This window comes from Populus euphratica, unplaced genomic scaffold (assembly GCF_000495115.2).
Source record: "Populus euphratica unplaced genomic scaffold, PopEup_1.0 scaffold81.1, whole genome shotgun sequence".
Taxonomy (NCBI): domain Eukaryota; kingdom Viridiplantae; phylum Streptophyta; class Magnoliopsida; order Malpighiales; family Salicaceae; genus Populus; species Populus euphratica.
In genome coordinates, this window is record NW_011499945.1 from 323,392 (window position 1) to 337,803 (window position 14,412).

At 31.7% G+C, this 14,412-nt stretch overlaps 2 protein-coding genes across 3 annotated transcripts; one reads left to right on the top strand and one right to left on the bottom strand.

Annotated features, from left to right (window-relative positions):
• Positions 1-1,519: 1,519 nt before the first annotated feature.
• LOC105137436 (ammonium transporter 1 member 1) lies at positions 1,520-3,432 on the top strand. 2 transcript variants are annotated; one of them, XM_011043170.1, is made up of 2 exons: positions 1,520-3,262; positions 3,300-3,432. In XM_011043170.1, exon 1 carries the CDS (start codon positions 1,697-1,699, stop codon positions 3,200-3,202), a length of 1,506 nt encoding a protein of 501 aa, XP_011041472.1. In that variant the 5' UTR covers positions 1,520-1,696; the 3' UTR covers positions 3,203-3,262; positions 3,300-3,432. The 2 variants fall into 2 exon arrangements, with proteins under 2 accessions (XP_011041472.1, XP_011041473.1); XM_011043171.1 differs by having other exon boundaries at positions 1,520-3,258; positions 3,296-3,432.
• An 8,344-nt stretch (positions 3,433-11,776) lies between these two features.
• LOC105137438 (uncharacterized) lies at positions 11,777-13,486 on the bottom strand. Its single transcript, XM_011043174.1, has 2 exons — positions 13,023-13,486; positions 11,777-12,659 (listed from the first exon to the last, which is right to left on the bottom strand). Exons 1-2 carry the CDS (start codon positions 13,401-13,403, stop codon positions 12,153-12,155), a joined length of 888 nt encoding a protein of 295 aa, XP_011041476.1. The 5' UTR covers positions 13,404-13,486; the 3' UTR covers positions 11,777-12,152.
• Positions 13,487-14,412: the final 926 nt, after the last annotated feature.

Consider the following 14,412-nt stretch of genomic DNA (forward strand, 5'->3'; position numbering starts at 1 on the left):
CTTGTATAATTAAGCTCCAGTTCCCTCTAAAGGTTCCTTCTATTGATATTTGTTCTATGCAGTTAAAGGTTAGTTAATATGACTCGATTTTTCCATAATTTTCTTTGCAGTAGAGATTGGCTCCTAGTTTCTCTTCTCGACTTGTGAGATTTATTCATTAATTAAAAATAAAAATAAAAATAATATAATTTAGCCACCTATAACCTTGTAAAATAAGTGAGTTTCAATATATTATTTTAATGATAATTCCCAATTAAACTATAAGAATTAATCACGTGATATGCACTTGATTTAACATTGTAAAAAAAAATATTATATATTTTTAATATACCCATATAAATTTAATTACACTCAATTTATCCGTGAATATAAGGTGTTTTCTAATCTATCATTTTATTAGATATTTTTATTCGGATTGATGAAGGAAACTCAAAACTAAACTAATTTAATTAAAAAAAAATCAAAACCGCTTGAAAATTTGTTTTGTTGTCAAGTTGTTTCTTATATATAAATTAATTGGATGAGGTTTGAGTTTCTCGGGCAGGTAAGATTATTTCTCTCGATTTAAATGAAAATATCTAGTAGAATAGTGTATTATAAAATCATATAAAAATATAAAGTTAAATTGAGAAAATCAGTCTAATTCTTCTTTTAATGAAAGATGGATTATTTCTGGCACAGCATGAAGTCATGGATATATTATATGACTAATTTGACAATGGAATGTTAGGACTGAGAAGAACAAAATAAAAACTCATTTACTTTAAAATGATAAATTTACTCAAGCACAATATAAAACCAAAAAATATGGAAAGAATTCGAATTGTTTTTTTTTTAATAATTACAACTTAAAAGTGTCTTTATGACTCATAAAAAAATAATTTTTTTCTTTATAGTATATTAAAATAATAATAAAATATCACTAATTATTCATTGAAATTCATAAATGTTTTTCCCATTTGGGGCCTGTGAGAGATGACACCTGCAAAATAAAAGATAATGCAAATTATTATCACAAACCTATCATTATTTTTATCAGATAAAAAATAAATGGTAAATAAGAGATCGAAGCTCCATTTTTGCATATTAGATGAAGAATATAAACACACGCATAATGCCAATCAAAATGGTAAATAATTCAGAAGTTATTAGTGGAAACAGTAACATGAAATTAATATGAATAAATTAATACAGTAAATTCAATTTAAAACTGTAGCTGTATTTTTCAGTATTATTAAACTTATTATAATTTAGAAGTCTTGCTTTTATTTATATTTAATTTTTTTATCCGACCAAGTTGAAAATTAACTCAGTCAAGTATAATTGATTTAATAAATTTACTTACAACTCAATTAAAACTGGGATAAGATTAAGTTTAATATTTAATTTTCTTTCTTGTTTGAACATTTTAAAAAAATCTTAAAATAATATATTAGATTCAACTCACTCAACTCATGGTATGAGTCTTGTTCCGAATAATGAGTTGAGACGGAATTATGACTAGCTAGGGTATATACTAAACGGGACCTTTCAAAAGAGTTACCGGATCTAATTGTTCTCCCACATTTCCTCCCCTATATATAAGGATCTTGAGCAACAACCTCAGAGTTCTGTTATAACTCTCCATCTCCTACCCCTCTGCCCCCTCTCTCCATCTCTATTTGCCAGAGACTCTGACATCCTTCACTCCAAAATCATGGCTTCCATGACCTGCTCAGCGGGCGATCTTGCCCAGTTACTGGGCCCCAACGTTGCTAACTCCACTGGGGCTGCTGATTTGATCTGCTCCCAATTCAACACCGTGGCTGACAACTTCTCCGCCACCCAATATGCCGTGGACAACACATATCTCCTCTTCTCTGCCTACCTTGTGTTCTCCATGCAACTTGGCTTTGCCATGCTCTGTGCAGGCTCCGTACGTGCCAAAAACACCATGAACATAATGCTCACAAACGTTCTTGACGCTGCAGCCGGTGGTCTCTTTTATTACCTCTTTGGTTTTGCGTTTGCCTTCGGGACTCCCTCCAATGGGTTCATTGGCAAACACAACTTTGGTCTTAAGAATTTCCCTTCTTCTTCTTTTGATTACAGCTACTTTCTTTATCAGTGGGCTTTTGCTATAGCGGCTGCTGGGATAACCAGTGGTTCAATAGCTGAAAGAACCCAGTTTGTTGCTTATTTGATTTACTCTTCTTTCTTGACTGGGTTTGTTTACCCTGTTGTGTCCCACTGGTTCTGGTCTGGTGATGGGTGGGCTAGCGCGACAAGAACAGACGGGGATCTGTTGTTTGGTACTGGGGTTATTGATTTTGCAGGGTCTGGTGTGGTGCATATGGTGGGTGGGATTGCTGGTCTTTGGGGCGCTCTAATTGAAGGTCCAAGAATCGGACGTTTTGACCATTCAGGCAAGGCTATTGCTCTGCGTGGTCACAGTGCTTCCCTTGTGGTTCTTGGCACTTTCTTGCTTTGGTTTGGTTGGTATGGGTTTAATCCTGGGTCATTCACTAAGATCTTGAGCGCTTACCCTGCTGGTGGCTATTATGGTCAATGGAGCGCAATTGGTAGAACTGCTGTTACAACAACCCTAGCTGGTTGCACAGCTGCTTTGACCACTCTTTTCGGTAAAAGAATTCTGTCTGGTCATTGGAATGTTACTGATGTTTGTAACGGTTTGCTTGGTGGGTTTGCTGCTATTACTGCTGGGTGCTCCGTGGTTGAACCATGGGCTGCTATAATATGCGGGTTTTTTGCTTCTTTAGTGTTGATTGGCTGCAACAAATTGGCTGAGATCCTCAAGTTTGATGACCCGTTAGAGGCCGCACAGTTACACGGTGGATGCGGCACTTGGGGTGTCATCTTCACCGCCTTATTTGCCACCAAGAAGTATGTGAGGGAGGTTTACCCGAACAAACCGAACCGTCCATATGGGTTGTTCATGGGTGGTGGCGGAAAGCTCCTGGGTGCTCATTTAATACAGATTTTGGTGATTATCGGATGGGTTAGTGCCACCATGGGTCCATTGTTCTTTGTTCTTCGCAAGCTCAAGCTCTTGAGGATCTCATCTGAGGATGAGATGGCTGGAATGGATATGACCCGGCATGGCGGGTTTGCTTACATTTACCATGATGACGACTCTAACAAGCATGGCATCCCGTTGAAGAGAGTTGAGCCTACTTCTACAACCCCTAATGCAAACGTGTAAGAGGGACCCCATATTTTTTTCCCCTTTTCTTAGGGTTAGTGTGTGTTTGAATATGTTGATGAAAATATTGTTGTCTTTTTACACATGTGTGTAAGATAAATGTAGTATGGAGATAAGGAAGACTTGGACCAGATCATTTTGTTTCTCCGTTGAAAATCATTTTCATATGGTAAATGTCTTGCGGTGGTTGAGAGGTGTTGGAATTTGGAAGTCACTTTGATCATTGTGGGACTTGTTTTGGGCTTTCTCAAGCAACGACAAACAAAAGAAAAATAAATCAAGTGTGGTGATTTTTTTTTATTTTTGCACAACATGTGCTTCGATTCGCTTTATGATTTCTTGCTTGCAGCAGCATCATCTTGTGATGCTATCTATGTTGTTGGAACTGGTAAAGTTACTTTGAATCCGCACACCATATCTTAAAACGAATCCATTTAATAGGTGGTTGGACGAGCTCAGTGACTGTTTTTAAAAATATTTTTTAAAAATTATATTAAAATAATATATTTTTATTTTAAAAAAATTAATTTTAATATTAATATATTAAAACAATTTAAAAACATAAAAAATAAATTATAATTTTTTTAAAAATATTTTAAAAACACATAATTTTTTTTAAATATTTTAAAAACACAGAAACTAACCCGTTTGTTTGCTAGATAAATGCTCCATGCAATGGATATCCATGTGGGAAGCCAAAAAAAGGTTCATGTATGTTATTCGTGAAATCAGACGAGGATGATTATCAACATTGAGATCGTTTATATTTGTTTTTCTATGTTAAAAATAATTTTTAATTAAATACTTAGACAATTATTACTGTACACGATGAGCGGTCCTGAATCAATCCTGGTGATTATATTAATTTAATTTATAGCAGAAGTTCAACAAGTTCACACTAGCAGCAGTCACAAAATGCGGGCTTAGCTGGATCTACTTTTGCCACTTTCTCCAACATATCATGCTATCCCCAACTTTATATCTTTCTAGGGGCGCACAGAAGAAGCCATCACTAATAAATGTGACCTTCTTTTTGCCTTTTTAAGTAATTGTGACATATATCTTTGTTATGGTTTCTTGCTATGTTTTTTTTTTAATATTTTTTAATTAAAAATATATTAAAATAATATTTTTTTATTTTTAAAATTTTATATTTAATATCGTTTCTTTAAAAAAATTTAGTTTTTTAAAACATGACATGGTCGCGTAAAGAAAACCATCCTTTCTCATACCACGTGTCATACAGTAGAAAATCAGCTTTCTAGCAAAAATATGCAATCTCTCGCTATTGTCTTCCTAGCAAATGAGCTTATTGTTAGTATTACAGGCTGTGTTTAAAAAAAAAAGAATTATTAAAAATAAATTAAAATTATTTTTTTATATTAGTACATTGTAATAATAAAAAATTAAAAAATTAATTTTTTAAAAAACACAATTCCAAATACGTTTTCAAATAACCCCTTCGTCTTTTAAGCAATTAGTAGGATTTCATAAAAATAAAAGATCAACTTATCGTATAAATGTAAGTGGCATCCACGTCAACTAGAGTTTCATAAAAATTAAAAAACAATTATTTTAAATTATTTTTTCTATATTTTTGAATGATTTTAATCTATTAGTATAAATAATAAATTTTAAAAAATTAAAAAATATATATTATTTTAATATATTTATAAATAATACAACTCTAGCCAATAGACCTTCAGAGTATTATAATAATTATTTTTTAAAAATATTTTTTATTTAAAAATATTTTAGAATAATATTTTTGATATTAATACATTAAAATAATATAAAAATATTTTTAAATTCCAACAACAAACTTAGACTATATTTGTTTTCTGCAAAGTGGTTTCTGAGAAATTATTTTTTAAAATTTTTTGTATTTGTTTGTCATTAAAAAAGTTAATCGATGAAAAATATTTTCTAAGAAAATTTAGCTTGGTTTTCAAAAAAGTATTTTTCTAAAAACTTTACATTGAAAACACTTTCAAGAGGGTTTGAAAAATTTTAAAATATCATATTATTTGCGTAAAAATATTTTTAAAATCCAACAACAAACTTAGAATATATTTGTTTTCTGCAAAGTGGTTTCTAAGAAATTATTTTCTAAAATTTTTTGTATTTGTTTGTCATTAAAAAAGTTAGTCGATGAAAAATATTTTTTAAGAAAATTTAGTTTGGTTTTCAGAAAAGTATTTTTCTAAAAAAGTTAAATTAAAAACACTTTCAGGAGGGTTTGAAAAATTTAAAAATATCATATTATTTGCTAATTATACCAAATTTGATCCTCAAATTTTTTATTGTTATATATATTTTGTTTTGAATATTTATTATTCAATTTCATCTCTTAAAATTTAATTTTTATATTAACTTTGATTCTCATTTTTATAATTGTTATTTGCTTTTTCCTTGTTATTTTTTTTATATAAATTTTTTATCTATTAAATTTAATCCTTATTAAATTTAATCCTTATTCCTTTGATTGTTACTTATTTTATTTGAAATAATTTATAAAATGTTAATATTATTATTTTAATTTCTTCATCTTTTAGTTTTTCTTTTTAGATTTGATCTCTATTATTTTGATTATTATTTATTTTATTTGAGATAATTTATTGTGAAATAATATTTTTTTAATTTCATTGTCATTCAACTTTTTAATTTGTAAGATTTGTTCCTTGTTATTTTAATAAATTTGAAAAAATAAAACATTAATAAGTTATTTTCCAGCTTATTTTTTATGACATAATTAAATACTGAAAAATATTTTTAATTTATTTTTTAATATACTATCAAATATAAAAAATAATTTATTTTTTAAAAACATTATTTTTTAGCAAATAAACAGAGCCTTGAGAAGAGACGATTAAAAACGAACGTGTGGTATGGAAAAAGGAAAGGCAGACGGACGAACTGCTCAGTGTCATCCAAGGTTGTTAAAAATATTTTTTTGACACGGTACGAAATATATAATATAAGCTCGGATTGTAAACTCGAATCATAAAATCGCAAGAAAAAATATTTTAACTATTTATATATTAACAATTCCAATCAAATAGTAGATAATGATATAAAACAATAAAAATAAAAGTGAAATAAATAATACAGATGCCCAATCACTTTAAAATACACAGTTCAAATAAAATTTCATACATGGTTTAAATAACTTAAAAATACAAAAAGAAAAGGAAAAAAAGATTGAATATCTATATTTTATTGATAGAGTTTCAGAACATTTTATAGAGGAGAGGTCTTGGAATACATTGCACGCAACTAGTGAGATGATACAGCATTTTAAGATATATCATCAACTTAAAATTTTTTAACAAAGACCAATACAGTGAAGTGAACCGTAACAACAAAAATAAAAACATACAGAATAACATTAATTTAATCTAATGTCATCTCACTTTCCATCTTTTTTACGTTAGCAACGAGTTCTAGAAATAATGTCCAAATATCCCACCAAGCAAGGCATGTATTTCAAGTTCTCTTTAAATCCTTGTCGTCTTTTTTTATAGTTAATAAATGATTAGTCTAAAATATAGTATTTTTTCTATATAAGTATTTTTATTTTTTATTTTACTTTTTTAGTTCCTCATCATCTATCTTTGTCTCCCCATGATTTTGATCATCCGATCATGCCTTCTTGGCTAAAAATAAAGTATAAGGCTTTTTTATATCTAATATTCTTTAATACTTATGTTAGTATGCTAATATTGAAAATTTGAGAGGGAAAGGGGAGATTGAGGAGTGACAACTATGTATCAGAGTGTCGGGAAATACAAATAAAAAAACAATAAATTTTTTAATTTTTATAAGTTATAATTTGAAATTGATCAAACTCCGTTAAAATCAATCAAACTTACAAAATTAATCTAATTCTACTAGTTTTAATTGAATTTGACCGATTTCAAGTTTTAACCTTATTTAATATATTATATATATATTTACTTATAAAATCATAAAAAAATAAACAATACAGATACCCAAACACTTTAAAATACATAGTTCAAATAAAATTTTATACACGGTTTAAATAATTTAAAAATACAAAAAGAAAAGGAAAAAAAAATTGAACATTTATGTTTTATTAATAGAGTTTCAGGACATTTTACAGAGGAGAGGACATTTTACAGAGGAGAGGTCGTGGAATACATTGCACGCAACTAGTAAAATGATACAATATTCTAAGATATATCATCAACTTAAAAAAATTTAACAAAGACCAATATAGTGAAGTGAACCGTAACAACAAGAATAAAAACATACAAAATAACATCAATTTAATCTAATGTCATCTCACTTTCGACCTTTTTTACGTTAGCAACAAGTTCTAGAAATAATATTCAAATATCCCACCAAGCAAGGCATGTATTTCAAGTTCTCTTTAAATCCTTGTCGTCTTTTTTTATAGTTAATAAATGATTAGTCTAAAATATAGTATTTTTTCTATATAAGTATTTTTATTTTTTATTTTACTTTTTTAGTTCCTCATCATCTATCTTTGTCTCCCCATGATTTTGATCATCCGATCATGCCTTCTTGGCTAAAAATAAAGTATAAGGCTTTTTTATATCTAATATTCTTTAATACTTATGTTAGTATGCTAATATTGAAAATTTGAGAGGGAAAGGGGAGATTGAGGAGTGACAACTATGTATCAGAGTGTCGGGAAATACAAATAAAAAAACAATAATTTTTTTAATTTTTATAAGTTATAATTTAAAATTGATTAAACTAGGTTAAAATCAATTAAACTTACAAAATTAATCTGATTCTACTAGTTTTAATTGAGTTTGACCGATGTAACCTTATTTAATATATTATATATATATATTTACTTATAAAATCATAAAATTTTAAAATTAAACTCGCGATTTTAACAATCATGATGTAATCGAGGCTGTATGTATTCTTGGGAATCCCACGAAGGTCAAGCTACTCAATGTCAGAAAAGGAGGGCATTTAAAAATTGAACTTTCCTCGAAGGTTGCCAGTCCACTTTAAATTTTAGACTTGAATCCGAGGCAAGAGCTAAATTGCCTGTTTTCTGCGGAAAAGAAAAATCAAAGCGACGGTTGGTATGCATCAATGTCATAAATAGGGCTTGTCTTGTAAAGAAGACTTCGAAAGTTGCTTCGTTGACCCTGCAAAGATGAAGAATACTAAAAAAAAAAAAGCCCTCAAACTAATCAATCTTTGCTATCCACGGCGGCTCGTCGTTAGTGACTTCGGATGTTAACGCGGTGCTTCCGATGCTCCAAGTGAAGTGCTCGCAATGATGATTTCAATTGTGTAAGCAAGATGGTTGCTAGCACCACTTGCCTTAAAGCAAAGGCCGGGTTTTTTTAAATTAAATTTTGAAATTTGATTTTTATTTAAAAATATATTAAAATAATTTTTTTTTATTTTATATATTTTTTTTATTTTTAAACAATTTAAAAATATAAAAAATAATTAATTTTTAGACAATTTAAAAATATAAAAAATAATTAAATTTATGAGAAACCATGTGAATTTCTAAAAACTCGCTTAGATGATATTTGAAAGTATAGTAATGATTATTTTTAAATTATATTTTTTATATAAAAACTGAATTTCTAAAAACTCGCTTAGACGATATTTGAAAGTGGTTATTTTTAAATTATATTTTTTATATAAAAATATATTATAATAATATTTTTTATTTTTTAAAAATTATTTTTAATTCTAGAACATCAAAACAGTTTTAAAACATAAAAAAATTAATTATTATTTTTTAAAATCAAATTTTATCTAATCCCATTTGAAATATAATACTAAACTGGGCTTGGACCGGAATAAAAAAAAAGAGAGTAAAGAAAAAGCAACAATTGAGAATGATAGATAACAATAAATAAATTGTTTTTTATTCGAGATAGACTATTATCGCTAAATAGTCGTTGCTCTCTTTCGACTTCCACGTGTCATGATAAAAAAGGCTAGCTTGATACTTGTTTGATCTCCTAAAGAGAGTTACTTCTGCGAGGACTTAAAAAAACAAAAGCAGAGGCAGAAAAATCGTTTTAAACTTGCTTTTCAGTAATTAGGAGATGAAAGGCTTATTGCACTTGCGGAATCTTTTATTTTTATGAGTAAGAGTATTCTTAAAATTAATTTATGCCTTGATCAAAACTAATTTTTCTCTTTGAAAAATCTTTAAAATATAGTCCTAATTCTGGTGCATTTAAAATGAACTCTGGGAAATCCCAGAAATACACATTTTATGTTCATGGTTTATGTTTTCTTTTATTTCAAGATCCGTGCTTGTTGTCTCTTCCTCTGTACCCTTCGTGAATTATGTTTATTGGTCACCTGAAATTTCAGTGATATGTCTTGATTGTGAAATCCATACATATAGTAACTTGGCTTTTATCCAGGAGAAAAGGACTAGATGGATATATCATGTATGGGCGTGTATGTGTCTGCATAATCATTTCATCTTCTAGACTCGTTGTCTAAGATCAGCCATTTATTCACTCAGCAAGTGTTCACATTTTCCCCCCTAGTATGTTTCATGTGGGAACCATGATCTTGAGAAAATTGTTACTGTTAAGTGTAAACAAAGTAAAATAGTCGGCGGTGCTACGCAGGAGTTGCAGTACCGCAGCTTGACTGGACACCAGAACCTGTTTTTATTACTAACACTGGAAAAAGATATAGATATACATCTATTGCTTACAAGTAACAGTATATTTTTGGGTCTGCTACGTTCTTGGAAAAGAGAAGTGTTAGGCATTGTCGTTACATTCTCCTTCAAACATTTCAGTGCTGCTTCCAGTGATTACTGGAAGTGTTTATAGTCATATTTATTTGAAGTGTATCTCGATATTAATGGAAATATTTGATTTTCTCTTATCTTATACTTGTACATTGAATTTGAACTATGTTTGGACATGATTTTTGCGCAGGTGGGTGGGATGGGAGGAGATTGAATACTTAGCCATCTTTTTCTCTTTTTTGGGGGGTTTTACTACAAAGATTATTGGAACCTTGAACTAACATAACAAATGTGATCACGGATCATCCAATACTTTCTTCTGTTTAATGAAAATCATGGTATACTAGCCTGTTGATTTGCTGATTTTGTTCAGGTTAGACAAAGGTGTCATAGTGTATATTTGTGATAGCCATGGGGTTAGAGATTTATACGAAACGGATGTAAGTGGTGCAATTGCAGCCTCAGAACCCCTTGCTGTTCTGGCACGCTTTCTTATACTGAATCCAGGGATCACGTCATAACATTTGTTGATACTTAGAGTATGTAACTTGAGCAGTTTTATGAACTCCCAGTTGTCATGAAGGCTCTAATGATTCAACCTGATGTCTTCTCTGTGTATGATCGGTCACAAACTCTCACTCTTTCAATTGGCAATATAATATGGTTGCAATATAAAAGAACTGTTTTGCATGTGATCAAGCTTCTGCAAATTTCTTCATCCCGTGGTATTAAGTTTCCACCACATCATCATTGTTTCTCCCCTGCGTGTTTGGGCAAAGAGCTTTACTTTTCCGGGATTTTGTAGTTATGTGCTCGATTTCCATATTTTCATCACCAAACCTTTGATTAGGAACCACTCACTTTGTTCTGAGTTTCAATTAGGTGAACAAGGGAACTGCAAGTGCAAGAGAAATATTGGCTGGTGAATTGAAAGACAGTAAACTTGCTGTTTTATATGGAGAACCCACATTTGGGAAAGGGTAATCACTTCTGCTTCTACAACATCTATGAACTATGCCATCTGTGCCTAACCCGCGTGTTAATCCTGTTCCACAGCAAGATTCAATCAGTTTTTCAGCTATCTGATGGTTCTGGCTTGGCTGTTACAGTCGCTTGGTATGAGACACCTGCTCATACAGGTATTGATAAGGTTTGTCGCGATTCTTTATGCCAGCATCTCTCTCCCTTATTCTTGGTGTGATTCCAGACCATCCACTGTCTGAATCTTTTCCGAAGTATGAGGGAGGTTTCTGTGGGCTGCCTCCAAGACTCTGAATCTACTTGCTACGTGAATGGGGGGCAGCTATTTGCACGATAACATATTATTGTGTTTTGACATTATTTTTGAGTTAAAGACTGCATAATTCGTTCTCAAGTGGAGTCAATTCATTCTTTGGGTGCTTCATTGATCCTTGCTGGTGTTAATTTACCTCAAGCAAACTTCATCTTCAGCATACTAAAAAAGGATGTAAAAACAGCCTTTATTTAGTTGCCTATGAAAATGAAAAGAGAAAGTTTCACCAAGATACATGTCTTTAATTGGTCATGGCTGACATTTGGTTGAAAATTAGATGACATGGTGTGCCCTTTCCCTGTTCTTTAGAAATTTTGAACTCTATCATAGTTATTCTTGGCACACGGTTATTCACTTATTCGTTTCCTCTTGGCTCTTTGATAATATAATTTTTATTGTCATGATGAGAATTAAAATTGTAGAGAAAATATTATAGGAGCACTTTGTACAGAATGCAACAATTCTCAACTCTTAAGATGGCACTCCCAGTTTCTCACTGTGAAAAGAAAGTAAAGCTCAAAAGCAGCTTAATAACTACAAGAAAAGAAACTTCGGAGGAAGAAATTTATCCGCCTCGAGCAACGATGACATTCAATGACAAGTTTATTCCAAAAAAAATAAACTCAGGTTGGCACTATATGTGGAATCGAATTGAATGAAAGACAACTATAATATACGATGGAGGAATCTTCATCATCTCAACGAGAAGCTGTTATATATTATCTCTGTAACTGTTGATTCTTTGACCTTCCCATCTTGGCTTCAGCTGATTCAAATTGCAGGAAAAGCATTCCGGCATGAACAGAAACAATCCCGCCCTTTGAATTTTTGTAACTCACCTTTCTTGTTTGCAGGCATAAACAAAACCAAAGGCTTGCATCATTCGAGGCTAATTCGAATGATGAAAAACATTAAAGCATCTTTGTCCAGGAACCTAAAAATGGGAAAACAGCAATTAACAATCTCAACAGCAAGGGTGTGTCACTTTTTCTCCCACTCATGCTCCACTTGCCATTCGCCAGTGGTTTCTTTCGAGGCTGACGTTTCCTTTGAGGTTCTGTAGCATCAAACTCATCCCAACCACCAAAGTTGGGAGCATCTTGGTTATCTTTATTAAAGGAACCATTATCATCAACAACCCAAGACCGATACCCCATTCTTCCCTTTACAGCTCCCTCCTTGTCTTGTTCTTCATCACCAATATCAGCATCATTTACAGTGCTGCCAGTTGTTTTCCTCCTCTTACGGACCTTGCGTTTCGGCTTGCTTTGAGTCTTCCCCAGTAACTTCTGAAATGCAAAAGTCAGTGCTGACTGTCCAACTGACAGTGCTAATACCATGAGAAAGGCTTTCGGGCCAGTAGCGAGCAGGGAAGTTATGACGATAGGTGGAAACATCCAACCATAGGATTTGGCTAGCTGCACTGACCAAAGAGCTCAACTATTAGAATTACGTTACTGTCAATACTCTGATAGTTGAATTACATTAATTTTCATCCCCAAAACTTCACAACTACAGAGTACAGACTCAACAATCCATTCATAAGTTGCAAAACCTCGAACTAACTTCATGATGATGTCTTCTTGTCTGAGGAAAAGCTAGTCACTAACATTGAACTGGAGTTTGAGAAATCAGGATTGCCTAGATACTAGTAGTCACATTATTTAGCAACTGACGAGGTAGTAGGTGTCAGCCAATAAAATCGTTGGTACAGATAACATGACTACTCGTACAAAGACAGACAAACATTCTGGTAGTTACAAATTAAGGATAAGAATTACCTGAAGAACCCACAAACTGTCAATAGCTTCCTCCAAGATACCGAGAGGCTCTTCTTCTTGTTCCGACCACCACCTCCGCTTCCTTTTCTTCCCCTTTCTCCTAGAACCACCTTTCTCATCTTCTTCTAGTCGTACTGAATCACCGTTTTTGTCTCGAAACTTGAACTTAAAATTGAACTTTCGCGTTTCAGCATTCGGGTCCCAGCGATTATTGCTACTACACCTGGTAGCGGTGCTATAACAATGAGGGTAGGAGAAATAGGGTTTCTTCAATTTCCATAATAAGATGAGAGGTTTTTGAGAGGAGGGGCTAGAGCAGGGTTTCGTTGTTAAAAAAACAGTACCAGTACCTCTGACGCACCCACTAGCAAAGGACTCCATTTCCAATCGCTACAGGTCCTCCCTCCATTTGCCACGTTCTCTTTATCCCCTCGCACTCCATCAGATATTATAAATCTCCATTTTCTTTGCCTACATAAACATAACCGAAACTTAACCAATGCATTAAACGATGTCGTCTCTCCTCTCTCCTGATGCTATTGCTATGTTGGGGGCCATAGTCAAGTGTCCAAAACGACATATCAACGCCTTCAAAATTATTAACAGTTGGGCTCGCGCCTTGGTTAAGGATTCGGGTTATTGGGTCCTTGAAGCAATTCTTTTGGGCGGAAATTAATTTTCTTTAAGTTAATGGATCTCATCTAGATATCTAGACATAGCTAGGTTAACCAGGTATATATTAACCCACTAAATCACCTGAGTTTGATTGATTTGATGTTCAAACCAATTAAAAAATAAATTTTACCTAAACTAGATTTTTAGTCAACTAATCACTGATTCGACCCACCGTGACAAGTTTAGTGTTGTTTGATATTGAATTTTAACTTGATTTTTATTAAAATTTTAAATTAATTTTTTATATTGTTGAATTATATTGAAATGCTGATATAAAAAATAAAAATAAAATATTATTTTAATATATTTCTAAATAAAAACAACTTTAAAAAAAATAGTTATTATACTATGTAGCTCTACTAATGATATTGGGATAGGAAAGATTACGAATCTGTTTGGTAACGAGGTTGCATCTGTGTTTTATTTAAAACGCAGAGGTAACCTGTTTGGTAACAAAAAAACACATTTTACTGTGTATAGGTCCCATATTTTTTTCGCGTCCCAGATGCAGAAAAAGAAGAAGCAGCATTTTGCTGCTTTGCTCGCACTGTTCAGTGAACAGTGCAAGAGATTTTTAATGTTCGCTTGAAAAATAATGAACACTGCAGTTCTCTTGCACTTTTCAAGAGTGAATTGCACTGTTCACACACTTTTTAAAAAAAAAATATTAATTTTATTAATATTTTTTTAAAAAAAAAAACTAGTTTGAAGTAAA

Bases quoted from the DNA above. Each gene is read 5' to 3' on its own strand.
- LOC105137436 (XM_011043170.1), top strand. From the start codon at position 1,697: ATGGCTTCCATGACCTGCTCAGCGGGCGATCTTGCCCAGTTACTGGGC.
- LOC105137438 (XM_011043174.1), bottom strand. From the start codon at position 13,403: ATGGAGTCCTTTGCTAGTGGGTGCGTCAGAGGTACTGGTACTGTTTTT. The intron at 12,660-13,022 runs GTAATTCTTATC...TGGTCAGTGCAG, and splicing joins ACAGTTTGTGGGTTCTTCAG to CTAGCCAAATCCTATGGTTG.